This window comes from Fringilla coelebs, assembly GCF_963513975.1.
Source record: "Fringilla coelebs genome assembly, chromosome: 6".
NCBI lineage: Eukaryota > Metazoa > Chordata > Aves > Passeriformes > Fringillidae > Fringilla > Fringilla coelebs.
In genome coordinates this window covers 10916548-10934543 of record NC_140034.1, presented here as the reverse complement: position 1 = coordinate 10934543, position 17996 = coordinate 10916548, and the positions used below count along the sequence as shown (strand labels likewise).

The window sequence follows — 17996 nt, the reverse complement described above, 5'->3', positions numbered from 1 at the left end:
AACTGCAGTTGCTTAAACAAGCAAACCTCATTGATCCTAAATTGATCTGCTCTCCTAAAAAAAGAGTAACCCTTGCCCTTCTTATGTGGCTATTTTTACATGAAATATGCAACAGATTAAATTGAATAATCTTTACAGCTTTATCACTGAAGTGCAGAGTGTCAGAATTCGTCCTGGTAGTCCTTGTTCAGAAGCATGGGACGGTGTTGGTGAGCATTGCAGCTGTGCTTGGAATGGTGCTATAAAGGGATGGAACAGCCACTCTGCTCTGAGGGCCCTCTTCTGCTCTCGTGGCTGTTGCTGTAAAGCAGTCATTTCATTTCAATGTGCTTCCAAATTCTGAGCAAGCCAGACCTGGCTGGAAGGAGGTAGCTCCTAACCCAAGGCATTTCCTTGGCAGAGGGGGTTCCTGGGTACCTGTTGTGGAGCTGTGGTGCAGCATGAGGAACGTGTTTGGCCACGCTGCTTTTGGGTGCTGTGGGGTCCTGCAGCACCTCCCTGCACTGGGTATCACCTCCTAGGGCTGGTTCAGGTCACAGCCTGGAAGGGCTGTGGGGCTCCCTCTGCAATGCCCCAAAGCCTGACTTGGGGTTTTAACCATGGGAGGTGAAACTTCACCCGACTTACTGTGGGTGAGCTGAGCTAGTGGAGCACTGCTCCTGACAGGGGCAGCTGGGCTGGGATGTGCACCTCATGTGTCCCAGATCAGAGGAGGTTCAGACTGCTGAAGTGGGAGAAGACTTTCCTGATTTAGGTGGGTTCTCTGCTAAAGGCAGGCTGACATTGCCTGGTGTCACACCTCACTTGGCAGTATTTGGGCATCAGGCTCCTGAGCCCCAGTGGATACTGGGGTGTGTTGGGATTTGGATGGAAGTGTTTAAATTCATGGACACCTGTCTGATGATTGCTGTCTTTGAGTATTTCTATGGGATAAGAATGTGCTTTTCAGTGTAGGTTAAAGTAAGGAGAGAGACTTTTTTTACTCTTCTGTTCTATGAACCCCTTGTTAGACTTCAGTAGAACAGGCCATTCTAGATAAGGAGACTGAAGAGAAAAATTTGATAAAGGGCAGGCTTAGGGTTGTCTCCTTCTTTGCATTCCAGCCTAGACTTGAAATGAAGAAGAAGGTAAAACTTAATGCCAAATGTTTCAAGACTTGTAATTTTAATTTCAGACACTTTTGTGTTGTGTCTGGTCTTCACCTCCCATCTCTTGCCAACAGAGGATGTTGTCTCTTCTCACTCCTTTTTTTTTGCCTAGTGTAGAAAGTAATGAACATGCAGAGTGTGCAAAATACCTTGTATGTGCAGTTGCTAACCACCGTAAAATATGAAACCTTCCCAAAAACCCAAGTGAAAGATAATCATGGCGTCTGTCATGAAAAAAACCTGCTAGTTCAGTGTAAATATGTTACTGACAGGTGGTTATTTTTATGTGCTATCTGTATTTTAAATTTAATGTTAAAATATTTTTGTCATCTAAACCCTGACTGTTCTTAGCTGAGCAGATTTCACGTTAAAAACAGTGGTGAAACCATGAGTTTTCATAGCACCGTAATGTAATTTTGTGTTGCTAGATCTTTTCTGACCTGTTTTAATGCACCATGAAGTGGTGGTTATATGTCTAATTGCACAGCACAGCAAAAATAGCATTGTGTTGAAATATTGCATAAAACTTGAGCGTTATGTAGCATTTTGTAGTGGAAATAGTACTGTAGGTACTCATTTATAACAAGAATTGCAAGTTTCTCTCTGCAGGGCGGGTGGTTAGCCTGGCTGTGTGTGTGCTGACTCAGAGGAGGGAGTTCCTTTTTTCTCTTCTTGTCCTCTTCCTCCTCCTCTTTTGACTGCTTGTGACCGAACATCATCAGAATTGACAAGAGCTTGTTCTTGAAACATACCTTAGTTTGAAGTTGTTTTTTCGAACTATGTGCAGCTGTGGATCTTCACTTGAGATTTTCAGAGCTCTCCTGCCAGCCAGGTGTTAAGCTGTTTAAAAACAGACTTGTCAAAGTGTGGGTTCGTGTCTCAGTGTGGGTGTGGATGCATTTGGATTTCTTTGGAGCAGTTGAGACTGGGACCTGAGGGACCCAGTGTCACCTGGGTGGGCATTCCTGATTGTATGGGGTGGGGAGGGCTGCTGGGACAGTGCAGGAGGTGCTCAGAAGTGTACTGTGGGAGGTTTTATGCATGTGCCTACCCTGAAGGGTTAATTTGTCTGCGCTCTGCAGTCTCATGATGACCAGAGCTTGGAGCCTGCTGCCTGAGCCCAGCTCCTCCCTTTTTCATTTAATGATGGCTGGAAGAAAAATAATCAAGTGTGCTGGAAGAGAAACATTAATTAACTTTTAATTTAGATCTAACGTATGCTGCTTAGTGTACTGCATGAGAGTGTGCAGTATCTGTCATGTTATATAGAGGGTGATGCACTGAAGAAACAAGGAAAAGCCTCAGGTCTGAATAGGAAGATGGGGTTTTAACTCTGTGGATGGGTTTTATATCTTGATTAAAAGTTGCAGATGTGTGATAAGTTGCTTTTGTATCAATTTTGCATATGAAATTACTTTCTCTGTAACTTGGTTTGTGTCTGTTTTCTCTTAAGCCAAACTTGCAAGGCGAAGTCAGGAGAGAGAGAATCTCGGCATGCTGGTCTGGTCACCTAACCAGAATCTGTCTGAAGCAAAATGTAAGTCTCTTCCACTACTTTTATTCCCTTCTTTCCTTACATGTATCACTTCAAGAATGCAAAGTTACCACTTTTGGTAGAGAGCTTATGTCTGTGACCTTTCCATTATGAATTAAAATTAATTTGAAAAGAGAAAAGCCTACAAAGCAATCCCCAGATGATCTTTGTTCTCCACTGGGCAGCTGTTCAGTGTCAAATCCACGGGGACACGGAAAGCAAGAGAGAGGTGACAAACATTATTCCGTGGTGTGAATTCTTTAAACTACTCATCTGCAGACCTAAACAATCGGCTTTTTTTTTTTTTTTGCTGTTGGTGCTGTAGAAGACAACCAAAATAAAAGGGGAGAGCAAAATGAAAAGTGCGTGGGGGTGGGGGGTCCGAGAAATATTTGGTAATTAGTAGTACCTTTTCCTCCACAAAGACAAATCCTCATCTGGAGCCCGTGGAGGTTTTAAATTCCAGAACAATTGCAGTGCCTTGCGAGTCCACGTGAGGGCAATTAACAGCGCTCTGTGTGTGTCTGGGAACAAGTCTCAGTGCTGCTGCCAGATGGCAGAACCAGTGTTTGAAAGGCTTGTCTAGCTACAGTTCTCCTCATGAATAAGTAGGGCTCCTTGATTAAAGGGCTGCTGTTTGAATGCAGCTAAACCTAAGCGCTCTTGGGGGAGGGAGCTGAAAAGAGGTAATTTTGACTTTGTGCTTATACCTTGTTTTTTTTTTTTTTTATTTTATCCTTGCTGGTTTCGGAGGCCAAGATTCATGCATTCCTGTTTCTCTGCAGTTCCTCTGCAGGTTTTTGTGGTGGCACTATCAAGTGAATACCTGATTTTCCTGTAGACCCAAGGCCTGGGATGCATGATGAGGCACATGTGAAGATGTAGTGGCATTTGCAAATTAAGGCAGCAGAGACTGTGCACTAACTGGCTCTGTCATGAAAGGCCTGTGCTCTGCCCTAGGGCATTTGGTCCACTGAGCAAGTTACCCCTTAAGTTGCAGAATGATGATGGTACTGATCTGCAGATAAAAAGGGCTTTGCAAGGATCATATTTGCTTTCTCTCCTTGTCTGCTCTCTGCTGGCTATTGGATGCTGAAATAAATAAGACTGATGAGGAGAGGAATGTATTTGACAGTTATTTACGACTAGAAACCTCTTAAAAGGTATAACAGCAAGAAATAGTTGCCACCACCAAAAGGAGTGAGTGTTCATCTCGCTGGGTTGTCTGTGACACTGGATTCCTGTAGCTGTCTCTCAAATCCGAGTGTCTTTTGAATCTCAGCTCAGCTTTGGAACCTTTAACTCCTGCCTGATAGGAAACTGGTTTCTTGAAGAGGGAAGACAGAATGGAGGAGGAAAAGGAGGAATTGAGTAAAATAATCCTTAATTTAGCATTCTGTGGTAATTGGCACAGAAATATAATCATAGAGCCTAGAGAGGATATAATATCTGCTAAGAAGATGTCATGAACATAAGAGGTAATTAAAAAAGTAGTTCAACATTGATAAATAAAAGCTAGATGGCAGTTTTTTGTTAGTACAGTAAAAGAGTTGTGGAAAACAACGTGAATATAAGATGAAGGCTAGAATGAATTTCTCAAAATATTGAATATTTTAGTAAGAGTATAAGACTCACTAGTGAGTTCACCTTCCAAAAGAGGTACAGCAAAAAAATAGTAAAATTTGGAGTTTGGGGAAATGAAGTATGAGGTTAGTGCACCAGACATGGCACAAAAAATTCCTCCCAGGTGCCTATTTGATACAGAGGGATGGAGTTAAGAAATTAGGTATCTAGTAGTAGTAAAAATTCAAAGGAGCATTGTGAGAGGTGGCTGAGGGGATCTTGGGGTGGCAGATGGGAAGAGGGCAGCTGTGCAGGGAATGAGAGTATAGGGTGGGGGCTGGTTGGTCAAAGCTTTGTTTTGTGTCAGTCTGAACTGATCCCTTTGAAAGGAATCAGAGACAGGTATTCCTGTCTCTATCTGGCACTTCTTAAAAATGAACTGTGAAAAACAAATGCTGCTGAAGGTAGGAGCTTTTGTTTTTTTGAAACTAAAAATGGATTGATTGGTAGAAATAAGTTTATTGCTCTAATGTATTCAAGAGAGCTGTTAGGCACTGATTGCAAGAGAGGCTGATTCCCTTCCTTGCAAAGGATGGGAACTTCCTCCAAAACACCAGTACTCTGCAATGCTGTTGAGCACTTACTAAATGTATCACAAGCAGAGTTCTCTCATCTGCTTTATGGTTTATGATGGAAGAACATCAGGAGACAGGAGGTCTCTCCAATGTCTCTCAAGTTCTCTGACAAGTCTTGGCATCGTTGATAGTGAATCCGAATTAAATGACATCCAGGGGGATGTGTGAGAGGACTGATGATGATCAGCATTTCCATCAGTGATGTGGGAATTGATATAGAATTGTGGATGAGCTGTAGACTGACAGGATGGTAAATAAAATTAATGCTACTGACAGTCTTGTAGAGTGCTTTGGGTCTTTTTCTTACTTGGACTGCTGCCAGTGCAATGGGCTCTTAATGACCCAACTGCAGGGTTATGAATCTCAGTACTGAAATCTCTGGCTTTCTACATCAAGCCTGGGGTTTGGAAGGAAGTGGCTTAGAGAGCAATCTTGGGGAAACAGTGGGCAGGTAATTCAGCAAAGCTTCCCAGTGTCCTGCTTGACCCAGAAGATGGTGTGGGTGTAATGAGTGAGGTAGTCACTGGAACAGTTAGCTGTCTCTCCACCCAGCAGCATTCAGGGGAATGGACCTTGCCTTTAGTGTTTAAAAACTGGGAAATGGGTGGAGACAGGAGCTGCTGGAACAATTTGGAAGCAGAAGCAAACTCCATCTGTTTAGCTTACTGAAATGAGACTGAAAGGGGACTGTTGTCAATTATTCTCTCAAAGAGAAATTTTGACATAATAAGAGACACACATAATACAAATAGATGGCTGCAAAATAAGCCCACACAGACTGAAATGAAATGTCCGAGTGTGTGGAAGTTTTTTTTTGAGATTGACTGCTGGAAGTTATCCAGGGAAGTGATGGCTTATTGTATTTCTTGATGCCTTTTTAAACCATGGATATTTGTGATGTATTATCCTTGGTGGGGGAGATCATTCATTGGCAATATGCAATTACAAGCGGAAGAAGTTCTCCTGTGGTCTCCAGGAGGTTGGTGTAGCCCCTTGGGCTGTACATTGGTGAGTCCCAGCTAGCACATCCATTTCAATGCTGCTCCTCAGGCTGAAGTGTGGGTGAACAAATCCTTCCAATCAGCACACACTGGGGCCTGTGATTACTTTTGTTTGTACTCCAAAGCCTTGAATCCATCCTGTGCTTGCAAATCACAGAGCTCTCCTCTGTTCCTGTGGCTGCGGCTCAGGAAGAAGATGGAAGCAGCACGTGTTAGCTCTTCCTCATTGTAGCTCTCATGAGCGGGAGAGTTCTGTGCAATCAGTGGAACTTGTGCAATCCACCCTTCTTAAAGGGGAATCTGTGCTAAAAAAACACTCAGTAGATCTGTGACAGTGCCCAGAGCAGTGCACCTGAGGGGTTTGGCCGAGGGCTGGCTAAACTGTTGGAAGTTGTGGGAGGGTCTTCTGTAAGCTGCTGAAATTAATCCTGGAAAGACCAGTGTGTCAGCTGAGACCTGGTGGATATCTGCATACCTGATGCTCCAGGCTCACACAATTAGTTAAAAGCTTGTTTGGGTCCCATGCACCCTGCGTGCTGGAGAAATGTTTTAATCACACTGGAGAAACCTTTTACCTGGATGTCATGAAGTGATGAATGTATTAGAGAACATGAAAACAAAAGTATGTGTTGGCATATTGCTGATTTTTTTTTTTATCCTCTGCCTTGTTAACCATTAATCCTGGGTACAAAGCACTTACTGCCTTGCCCATATTAGTACCAAAGTTGAATACTGCCAGCATGGTCCATATCTACTGCCAGACTTGTGCCTTTGAGGGGCCACTTGCATAGCAGTGCCACCACAGTAGTCACAAAGTTAGCCCAAAACTAGAAGTCTGTCCTTTCTCTTTTGAAGACGAAAGAAAGAAATGTCACTATGCAGTAACTGAACATTTGGACTTAAAATAACTGCTCCCCTTCTAGTTCTGCTCCAAATACCCTGTGCTGTGCCTGGGTCACACCTCTCACAAAGAGCTTGCTCTCCAAGTGAGGCTCCCAAGAGGCTCTGTGGACTTGGTGCCATGGAGGGCAGCTGTTCTGGCTGTGCTGGGACTCTGTCACAGAGGGTGGGGAAGGACACAGGAGGAAGAATGATGCCTTGAGCAAGGTGACATTGAGGAGCAGGAACAGCTAGGTGGAAGACAGGCATCTGCTCTCCTGGAGTGGCACGTGGTGAAGGAGGGAGGGAGATAGTGAAAAATGCATTGTAACGATGCTGTGGAAACCCTGCACAGGATCGAGCTGGGCCAGCATGAAGCTATTAATAAAACAGCAGTGTCTCTCTCTGTGCCAAGCACACCAGTGAGTGGAACAAAAAAAATGACTTTGGGTTGGTGTAGAAATGAGCAGGTGTTGGCATGCAGCAGCTGCCCAGGAGTGAGGCGTGGACACCAGGCGGGAGGGTAGGATGTGGTTATTGCTTTTATGCATCTGCAGTTCAGAGGTGCACAACAAGAAGAAAAGATGTATTGTTTTGCTAGTGATAAGCTCTGCTTTGAAACTAATTTTTTGTGTCTCTTCTTGACAGAATATTTGTGCTGCTAGATGGGAGTTTTGTTTTCTCAGTGATATCTTGGTGGATATCTCCAGTGAATTTACAGTTTATGGGGTGTCACTGAGCAGGCAAACACTGTTCCTAATACCTGTGGGACGCTGGATCACGGATGGCAGCTGGATCTTCTGGTCTTGCAGTGCTGCTTCCATTTGACCTGATGGCTGATTGGCGTTGCCAACTTCAACATTCACCAGTCCCTTCCTGTGTTATTCTGTTACTCTGTTTTGAGGCTGCAGCTGGCTCCCTGCTTTACATTATGCTTGCCTTGGTGCACATGGCGGGAATTCAGACATCCTCCTTCCCTCTGTGGAGGGGAAATAGAAAGACCCAGGGGACATGGGGACAGAGAGATGCCAGAATTAGGTGAAACAGCTGAGTGCTCCAACATCCTCCTAATGTGCCTGGCCACACCCTGTGGCTGGGGGGAAAGGGAGGAGTCCCTAAATGTGCTGCAAAACCTGATGCTGGGAAGGCAGTAATGTGCCAGCTGGGGCTCTGATGGAGGAAGAAGTGCTGGTTGCTATGGTTACTAAAGATATTAACCCTGTGGTGTTTGGATGGGCAAGCTTTAGTTAACTGTACCACAGGCTGGGTAACTGTTTGGGAATGTGTGGTACTCCACCCTAAGAAGTTACGAGTTGGCATTCAGGATTTGAAAGGCCCATGTCCCGACTAGATTTTAAAGTGTGCCCTGGTCCTTAGTGTGTCAGCAGCCTTTTTAGGGTGCAAGTGAGTTTTGGTAGCTCTTCTCTGTTGTGATGGTGAATGCCAGAATTTCTGAGGGCAGGTTGCAGGTTTAAGTGGCCAGAGTCTGTCTCTTGCTTTAGTTCAAGGGTTAATCTTTGCATAAAATGGACTCTGGATTACTCTAGTTTTTCTTCCAAAGAGAATGTTGAGCAAGCTTGGGAATCTATTTTGTCTATTCTCTAATTTAAAATGACTATCAGAATAAAGAACATGAAAATGTCGTCTAAGGTTTACTGCATGTGTCTGGTCATGATTTGTGTAGCTGGTCTCTGTTTTCAGTGTGCATCTGACCCATAGCTGTTTTAAGAAGAGCTTATGTTTGGACATAGCCTTTACCCCTTGGCTTACTTATTTTGTCCTGTGAATTCTGTGAACATGTGACTCTGTCACTATCATCATTAGCTCTCATTTTCCATGGGGTGTAGAGTGCAATAAGTAAATATGAGCAGAAAACCACAAATGGGAGAGTGTAGACTGGGGAAAGTGCTGAGCTTAAAATCTCCCTTTTAGAAAATAAAGCCCCTATTTACAGGATGCATTTAAAACGGAAGGGAATATTGCTTCAGGGATATTTGAGAGCCACATCCTCCCCAGCACACAGGCACCCTTCCTCAGGCAGCAGCAGTGAGGCAGAGGATATAGTCTTGTATGTATCAGAAAAGCTGCTCTTAAGTCCCTCCTCTCCATCATGCCCTAATCAGGGTCCTTGAAACAGTTGAAATTGATGTTTTATTTTGAATCCATTCTCCCCTTCATCCTCTATCGTGACCTGGTTTGTGACTCCACAAAAGGTTGTGTTGATGCTCAGTAAAAGTGCAGCTACCTTGGCCACGGATGGGAGAGTAGGAGCTGGTTAGGCTTTGCTACCAGAGGGAAAAAAGTATTGTTGAACTCTCAGCTGAGGTTATACTTGGGGTTTTTTTGTAGTTGGCTGAGTGCTGTGGGAGGTTGTGGATGAAGATATATATGTATTGTGCTTCTGTTTTGGGATTTTTCTGCTTGTTTGTGTCCAAGCTTTTACTTGTTGAGGTGTTGGTTTCATTGTTTTTTTGGTAGTAATAAAAGTATGCGTACTGAAAAAAGAGCTGCTAGGTCTCTAAGGGGTGGACTTCAGGAGTTCTGATTGTCTCCTGAAGGTACCTGCTGACCTTTTGTTGCTCAAGTAAAGATGGCAAAAAAATCCGAACTTAGGTTTGTGCTGTATGTGTATGCTCCTTACCTAGAAATATCAGTTTGTTGTCTCTCCCAGTGGCAGCAAAAAGGATTAATGTAGAAGCAGAATTGGGTTTATGTTTATCCCTAATCCAAATTTCATATCATGCAGTGAACCTGGCAGCTGTGAAGCTTGGATGTAAATACAGTAGCTGAAGAATGCATTTCCATGAATTCAGAAATGAAAGAATTAGTGTTTAATTTAAGGTTCTGCTTGAATTTAGCTGTAGAAATAGTATAAATGAATAATAGAAAGTAGAAATAGAATAGAAATAATATAAATGTCATGACCACTTTTCCCAGCAGCTGCAGTCACTGCACTTCAGAAAATGCTCAAAAGACAAAGGTGAAGGAATGAATTTTTAGTTTTAACTAAGGCAACTTTTGATGCTTATAGTAGCATATTATGAATAGCAAAAAGATGATAACCAGCATTCAAAGGCTGTGGGTATATCCCTGAAATGGCTGAGTTGCCTCAAACTTAGCTGCAGTTTCCCCTTTGTTTGTCATCTGCTGTGCTAGTTGCTGTTGCAGCTCTGTGTGGAAATCTCAGAACAGTTCTTTCATCATTATTGCTGCAGGTTGATATATCTGCATCCTGAGTGCATATTTAAATTAGATGAATTTTTAACTCTTTCACAGCAGTGGAGTCAGGAATGCAATTTAGTTTGTGAGAACTAGAGTGCATATTTGGATGGATTGTAACAAAGGTGCAGTGGATTGTGTTGTTGTGGTTTGTTTTGTTGTTTGGTTTTGTTTTGTTTTGTTTTTTTTCCCAAAGCCCACAAAAAAAAAAAAAAAAAAAAAAGCCTGAAGAAGAGAATGTGTTGGAGACTATACAGGAAAAGGATGTCTTATCTAAGGTAGCTGTGTTTTCCTGGAGGAATTGTTGCTGCTGTGCTGGGGGGGGGGAGGTAGTCACCAGTTTCTTCATGTGCCTGGTTCTCTCCTGCCACCTGTTAGCGCCTCCTTTTCCCTGCAGTGTGATCCAGGCCTTCTCTGAATGTGTCAAGCTGACCCACTTTGAAATGCTGGCTGCCGCTGCTGTGGGATTGAGCCGGTGCTGGCGCTCAGAGGAAGCTTTTTCCTAAGAGAAGTACAGAGACAGGATGACGTGGATGTAATGGAGTGATGATGGCTGTGTTAAGAGTTACCTGGCAGTGAGCCTTGATCTGAAATTCGTTTGGGAGCAGCCTTAGCCAGCCTGATGGGCGCTGTGTGAGTTGTAGGACCAGTATGACGAGAACGAGGAGCTGCAGCTGCTTCACCCTGCTTGGCCCAGCCCTGGGACGGGCTGAGTGTGCTCCAGTCCTCCTGGGAATGGCAAGCTTGGGGTATTGCAGAGGACTGGGTTGTTTTTTTCTGGTCTCTTACGGTAGCTGTGAGCAAAAAATAGGAAGGGTCAGAAAACTGAGGGGGGTAACTTTCTATGTTTTTGGTTTTGTTATTTTAAAAATTTTTTTCCTTAGAGCAAAATTAGTCAGCAAGTACAGTTTATAGGTATGTGATGGAAGCTGTGCACAGGCAAGGAGGAGCTCTTGTGGGAGATGTCTTCATGGAGGAATGCTTGAGGAGGTCATAGCCCTAATAGCTTGCTATGATGAGTTCATATGTTGCCAAGTGTGACCTTTACAGACCTGCTTGTGCAGGAGGCGAAGCAGCTTGGCTTTCTCCAGGACATGTGCCAGAGCTTCCCTCATCGTTATGTGTTTGCTGTGGCATCATTTGCTCTAATTAGGAACCACTCCTTCTACTTAATTTTCCTGTACTCTTACTTTTGCACTCTACCTTAAGTTACTTCCCTGTTTGTGTGCTTCTTGTGCAGGTTCAAATTGCGGTAGAGTTGTAGTGAATTTTCTAGCACTGCAAGCATTAGTGGTAATATAAATACATAATAACTTCTCAGTAAGGACTGGGTTTCTAACTCCTGACTAAAACCGTGGTAACCCACCACTGATATTCCAGGGTCAGTTTAGTAATGTCTGTCAACATAACACTGCTGCTTTGGTTTAGAGGCCACTGTAAGGATGATGTCATTCAAGATCTGGCTGTGGAACCTTGCATGGACTGCTTAGAGAGGTCAGACACAGCTTTGCACCTCTTGTGCTTCTAAGCCTATAGGAAGCAGATAAGTGCAAGAATGAATGCACTGAATGTTAGTGTCTCCCAAAGGCTGACCTATCTGTAGTGGGGTGATCCACATCTGCTGAGGGCAGCAACTGTGTGACTCAGACTTGTCTCCTTCCTCTTGCTGGCTGCTGGCTTGCCTGATGCTTCCTTTCTGCCCAAGTGGCATCCCTCAAGGAGGCAGCCATGGGACAAATTGATCATTTCTTTTGCTTTTGTGTCCAATATAAAGGGAGTCAGCGTGGCTTCTCCTTTCTTGTCACAGGCCTTATTATCAGTAACAATAATAATGAGCTGTAATTTAACCTGATGGCTATTCTGCTCCTGCATGCCCCTTGTGCATGTTCCCTCATGCTGCACAAAGACCCTGTGTTGTGGGGAAGTGGAGTTACACATGCTGTTTTAGGAAGCCTGTCTCTGATGCAGGGCTTTCATTAGTCTGCATTCCTACAACAGCAGAGAATATAGTAGTTCTGGTTTTTAGGAGCTTTGAAAATCTGTCTGAGGTTGGCAAATGGACCTTGTGGAAGGTTTCACCCTCTTTAGAGTGTTTTTGGTCTGGATATTCCTTGGTGGCTTCTGAAGCTGGTTGGCAGCAGGTTACTCAGTGAAGCTTTATAGTATTTTCCTGCTGACTGTTTTGCAGACCAAGAGTTTTAATATATAAAGCATGACATGGATGAAGAGCTGAATGTTCCTAGACAGGGTACTGAATCCTTGTATGGGATTGCTAGTAACCTGACTCTGGGGTCTCCCATACTGATTCTGTCATTAGTGTGTGTCAAATTGGTGTGTTGGTGGTGGTGTTTGTTGTGGTTTTTTTTTGTTTGTTTGTTTTTCAAATTAGCAAATAGGGCTTTTGGAAAGCATTCACTGGATCAGGCATTCTCAAAGGAGTGAGCATGATAATTTCTGTACAAAAATCTGTGCAAAGGAGTTTCTTCTAACCCCAAGTTAGAATCCCCTGCACTGAACAATATGATTTTATTTTTTTTGTTAATAATCTGCCTCTTGCCACAAATGTATTGATAATGCTCAAGTTGCTACTTGAGTTGCTTGGGTGTGTTGCTGCCTGTAGTTGAAGTGTATAATCCTAGGCTGTGACCTCCCAGTTGAGTGAACTCAGGCCAAAGTTTGACAGCAGAATAAATCGGGCTTTAGGGCTTCTCGGACTGAATTGAGAGCACTGTACTGAATAATGCAAAAAGCTATTCTGCCATAAACTCACTTTGTTGTTTAGGTGTTATCTGTATGCATTTATTCTGTCTGTAACTTGTCGTCATACATGGGAATTAATGTTTTCTCCCTGCCAGAAGCTAATGTGTGCTGGGTTTAAACCCCCAAAGGTGCTTTAAACCCAATATCAATTGTTCTGATAATTGCATTTAATACAGTCCAGTGTCTGTGTCTGATTTAGGATCAGGCTTGCAGTGCTAAATGATAGCCATGCTTGGATTTCATATGGTCACAGTTTAGGTCCCATGGTTATCTCATTTGGCTCTTCCTGTTCTGTGCTAGGTCCCAAAGACAATATTTCCTTTTTGTTACTGCCCTGTCAGATCTCTCTCATCCTTTTCTGTAGCACATCTGGCAACATCTGGGTTCGTGGTACCAAGGGCTCTGTAGATATTTAAACCTGTGTCATCCCCTCCATTAAAGTGGTGTTCAGTTTGCTATGGCAAACTGTGCTAAAGCTAACCCATTTGCTATGGCAGAGCAAATTTCTGACTGTAGGCTGAATGTGATGCATGTGTAAGAAGCAGTCTTTTTTCCCAGAGGATCCTCTGTGGATGTCCTTACCATGGGCATCCACATGGCCTCTCTGAAGGAGAGCAGCAGCAGCAGAGAGCATCACCCATCTGGCTTTCCTTCTGGCAGTCCTCATTAACACACTGCCCTGTGTACATGCAGTCTGTTGGGACTTCATGGTATGATGGTGTCAGCAGAGGGTGCAACTTCAGGAAGGAACATCCATTGGGAAAGGCTTTAAAAGTTACATGTGTACTAGCAAAAGGCCGTCCTTGGTGAGGAGTTTAAATAGTTTTGGCAAGCCACAAAAATTGTGCTAATTAGTCAGTACATAGTGTTTCTAGTAAAGCTTTCTAGGTGGTGTAGCAAAATCTAAAGGCAGATGAGTGGGGTCTTTAACTATCGCTGAGGTTTCAACTTTGAGCTTGTCCTTAGGTGCAGGCCATGCAAAGGAGTAGTGTTAAAAATAATAAAAAAGGAGGTAGGAAATACAGTGTTTCTTTTTAGTTTATTAGTGTGACCTGCTTGGGGACTGATTGCCTTTGTGTGACGAAGGAAACTCTCGGTAGGTATTAGGGTTTTTTAAGTGATACATCTCCCAGCAGTGGGGCACTCTATTTTATTCCTTGAGGTATTCTCTCTCAGGCTGCAGTTCTGTGCTCTAGGTGTGGTTCTGTGAACAGCTTTTTCCTCACCAGTGCAAGTTTATGTAGACCTGTTCCTACCTGCCTGCTCATCCCTGCCACTGTGCTGTGCTGGGGCAAGGAGTGAGTCGTACTTTTCGCTTGAGCCAGTCTCATTCATTGCCGAAACTAGGAGGGCTCATCTCTTCTCAGGCTTGTGCAACCTCCCAACAAAAGGGATTTTTATATGGTACACAGCCATATAAAACTTCTACGAGTAGCTTTCAGCTTTGGTGGTGCCTTGAGTGGCTGCAGAGCTGGTACAGGACAAAGGGGCAGCCTTTGTGGGTAGGGCTGGTGTGCTTGTATGCCTTTAACTGCGTGCTTGGGTGAGGAAACTGATGTGCTGGGAAAGAGCTTTTGGGTGGCACAGTTTGCCTATGTGAGTCCCTGGGATTCCAGGCAGGTGCCTGTGCTCACGAGTGGAAAGAGGTGGATGAGGATAGGAGTGCTTAATCTGGTCTTGCTTAGGAGACTTCTAATGCACGGGAACCCTATGGCCCTTGGTTCCTGGACAAGAGAGGATATAGAAGTAAAATCTGAGCAACATGGGTGGGAGGTTGATAGTTACTGTGGAGTCCCATGACTCAAGTTACCATGCCCTGCTGCAGCATATTTTCTATTCGAGTAACCTTCTCCAGGTAAGGGGTTAGTTTTCTTTTGCCTTGCAGTTGCATCCAGACTTTGTCCTCACCTGCTGCAGATGCAGTGGAGTTGAAGCCCAGATCCTCTTGTGCCCTCAGTTGCGTGAAGAGGTTTTCAAGTAGCCTTTGTGTCAGTGTAATAGCACTCTCTGTTCCTAGAAACGGTGTTAAAGGAGGCTGTGTGCCTGCCCAGGTGGGTCAGCACAGGACACAAAACACCTCTGTGCTCTGTCTCCCTCTCTTCTCCTGCCTGTTACATCACATCTTACCAAGAAGAGGAAATAGCTTTTCCAAGGCCTAAGAACCTTTTGAATAGAAGCATAGAATAATTAAGGTTAGAACGACCTCTAAGATCAGGTGGGGTTTAGTTTCATTCAAGTGATTTTGTTCAGGATCTTTGCCTGCTTCCCCTGCTTCCAGTAGCAGCTAACTTTAGGGAGACAATTGAGCAGGCTGGTGTGCTTTTGGCAGCTTTCTCTCCCGAGCCGGGACCACGAGGTGGCAGGAGTGTTCCACCGGTGCCGCCGGAGCATCGGCACGGCAATGCAGCTGCTCGATTTTATAGGCGAGGCGAAAACTGCTCCGTTGTTTGCGTACCGTCATAATTGTGTTTTGGATATTGGAAAAGTTTCACGTGTCTACATGTCCTTATTTTCTTTATTTAGTATAGATTTATTTTGGGTCTTGACTCTCTCCTTTTTTTTTTTTTCTTTCTTTTTTATTTTTTCTGTTCTCAGGGGAGATGGAGGGGAGGGAAAGATGTATAGCAACATCCAGAATTCCATGCAGGTTCCAGCATTGATCAAACCCTGTGAAGCACACTACCGAGGCTGCAAAGGATGCTGCTTTTGTCCTCATTTCACCCTGTTCTGCCAGGGTATTGCATCACATAATATGCAAAGTGTTCAGAGCTCCTGCAGTACCCTAGTAATAGGGGTGAACTGAGGTTGCAGCAACAGCTCTACCTCTGCATTCCTGTTGCTTTCTATAGTCTTTAGCACACTCGCTCATGCTGCAAACCTGCCTTGGGGTCATTGAGTCTGCTGAACACAATGTGATTCTCGTGGGGTCGTGGACAAGCAGTTTAGGTGTGGGGGAGAAATTCTCCAGAAGGACCCACTGAGAGATTGAAATGGGATCAAATGGCGATGAGGGGAGTCATTCTTTTCAGGCATTTCTCTTTTCACAGTTCTTCCGCCCTCCTGAAATAAATGCTCATGTTTTACGTCTCAATTCACTGTTCAAGGAGGTAGGACTAAAAATCAGCAATGCAGTTGTTTGCTCTTTTTCCTCCTTCCCTGTGTCAGCCAAGAGTTTCCTTTTTCTTTTGCCTCTGGTGAGGAATTTTTGCAGGGAGGTGAGTTAGCAAAAGGCAAATCTTTATGAGAATCTGGCTGGGACCAAGAAAATTATTCAGGGGGGTTAAGGGCACCATTTTGGTCAAACTCCCCACTCTAGAGGGCAGGAAACATCTTTCTGTGCTTCTTTTGCCACTCCCTTCCATTTCCCTTACCTCTTTGGCTTTCTTAGTGCTACACCCAGGGTCCTTCATTTATCTCTTACTTGAGAACTGTCTTTTAGCATCTGAGCACTCCGTGCCCTCTTTGCTGGTGACAGTGTGTATGTGAGGCTCTGTTCCTTTTGCATCCCTGCCTTTTGTGCTACTCCTGCTTTCCTGAGCACGACCGGCTGTCGGAAGGGGCTCTTTGGGCCAATGCTCACTCCATTTTGGGTGTGGGGTGGACAGAGGGATCCTGCTCACCTCAACACAGCTAAAATGCACATAAGAGAAGAAATGTAGCCAAGTAGGTGAAGAAATACATTTTATGGTTCTCTTCTCTGTCCCTCCCCCCATCTGGTTTCTAGTAGCAACAAGAGCCTTCACAGGAGCAATGCATCTCCTGTCACACAACTGTCTCTGTTCAAGTTTCATTGTATTTTTGGCCTGGTCTGTGTTGAGATATCTCTCTGGCGTAGGGAAATAAGTTGGATGGGAGGTGAGGATACTCTTATCTACCTTGCTCAGGAAGAAGTTATGCTGGTAGGAAGAGTGCTTGGGGGTGTATTTTATGCTGGGGGAAATGGGCTGGGATTGCTCTGCTGCTCTTGCTTGTTCTCTTCTGGAAAGCAGTTCAGAGCTGTGCTGGCAAGCTGTCTCTTCTGGTGTAAGCAGGGCTCTGCCCCAGGCTCCTTTGGCTCTGAGCTGTGATGTCTAAGCAGATTGCTGGGTTACGCACTGAGCGTGACTGAATGCCGCTGAAACACGGCGAGCAGAATTCCATGTGCCTGCTGCCGTGTGCTTGCTAGAGGTGCAGAGGAAAGGCAGGGATGGAAGAGGACACTTCTTTATCTGGTGTGACATGTAAAGCATTGGGCTTGTGGCAATTCCAGGCTCTACTGGTATGGGAGACTAAAGGGATCCTGTGACTCAGCTGGTGCCGTGCTCTTCCTTGCTTACTTCATATGGAGGGGGAAGGTAAAGAAAGAGCAATCGGAAGGATTGCTCAAGGGACAGTCATTCCTCTCTGGTGCCAGCATCAGAGTGAGTGAGCTCACAGTTAGCCAAGAAATGACAAGCAGGAGGGGCTAGACTGGCAGTAAGCAGGCAGGAAACAAGCCAAGAGGAGAGCACGATGGTGTACTCATTGTCTGTCCTTCACCCACAAATGCTCTTTTAGTGTTGAGGAGTACTACTGCTGTGTGCTCATGGTCAGTTTACTGCCTTATTGCCTTTTTCTTATTCTTCTTTTCTCTTCCTCTGCTGTAACAATAAGATATAATACTGAGGTGTTACAGAACCTACCCAGACAGTAAAAGCATCTTTTCCTGAAAGCTTACTTTCATGTTGTGTAGTCACTCATAATCTACTGTTGGGCTCAACAGTGTATTGCCCTGTTTGAAGAGAAATCCTATTGATATGTGAGGACCTTGCTAATATTCTTGCTTAGTTAGGAGAGAAAATGTTGTAAGGATTTTTTGGGGAGCAAGTATGTTTTCATTACTTAACAACATCAGGCATAAGAAAGATAATACGCTGGAAAGGAGAACGACCTCATCTCTTCTCTGTATGTATTAAAGGATAAGATGCTGAAGTCAAATGAGGAGCTGTAGATCTTTCCATGGTGAGAGCAGGGTAGTTAATGCAGTAGTACTTAGCATTCAGGAGCTTAATTCAGCCTTGGACTTGAGAGAATTCAGCTCCTTTCCCTCCTCCTTCCTTCACATCCTCCTTAAACAAAATATATAACACTGCATGTGCAATACATGTTTTTTAAGGAAGCAGAGAGCATTTAGCTGAACTACAGGGAAATGCTGCATGTAAGGTTTCTTGGCAGCCTTTGTTTTTGATGTGGTTTTGTCACTCTGGAAGCACCTGAAGTTGCTCTTCTACCCCCATCC

General features: G+C 44.3%; 1 protein-coding gene across 1 annotated transcript in view; it reads left to right on the top strand.

The window, feature by feature from the left end:
• The window catches only part of RCOR1 (REST corepressor 1), an 80969-nt gene that overhangs the window by 37412 nt on the left and 25561 nt on the right, over nucleotides 1-17996 (top strand). The window contains exon 3 of the mRNA XM_084208563.1: nucleotides 2602-2685. Coding sequence (XP_084064689.1) covers nucleotides 2602-2685 — 84 coding nt within the window. The remainder of the gene's footprint in view (nucleotides 1-2601; nucleotides 2686-17996) is intronic.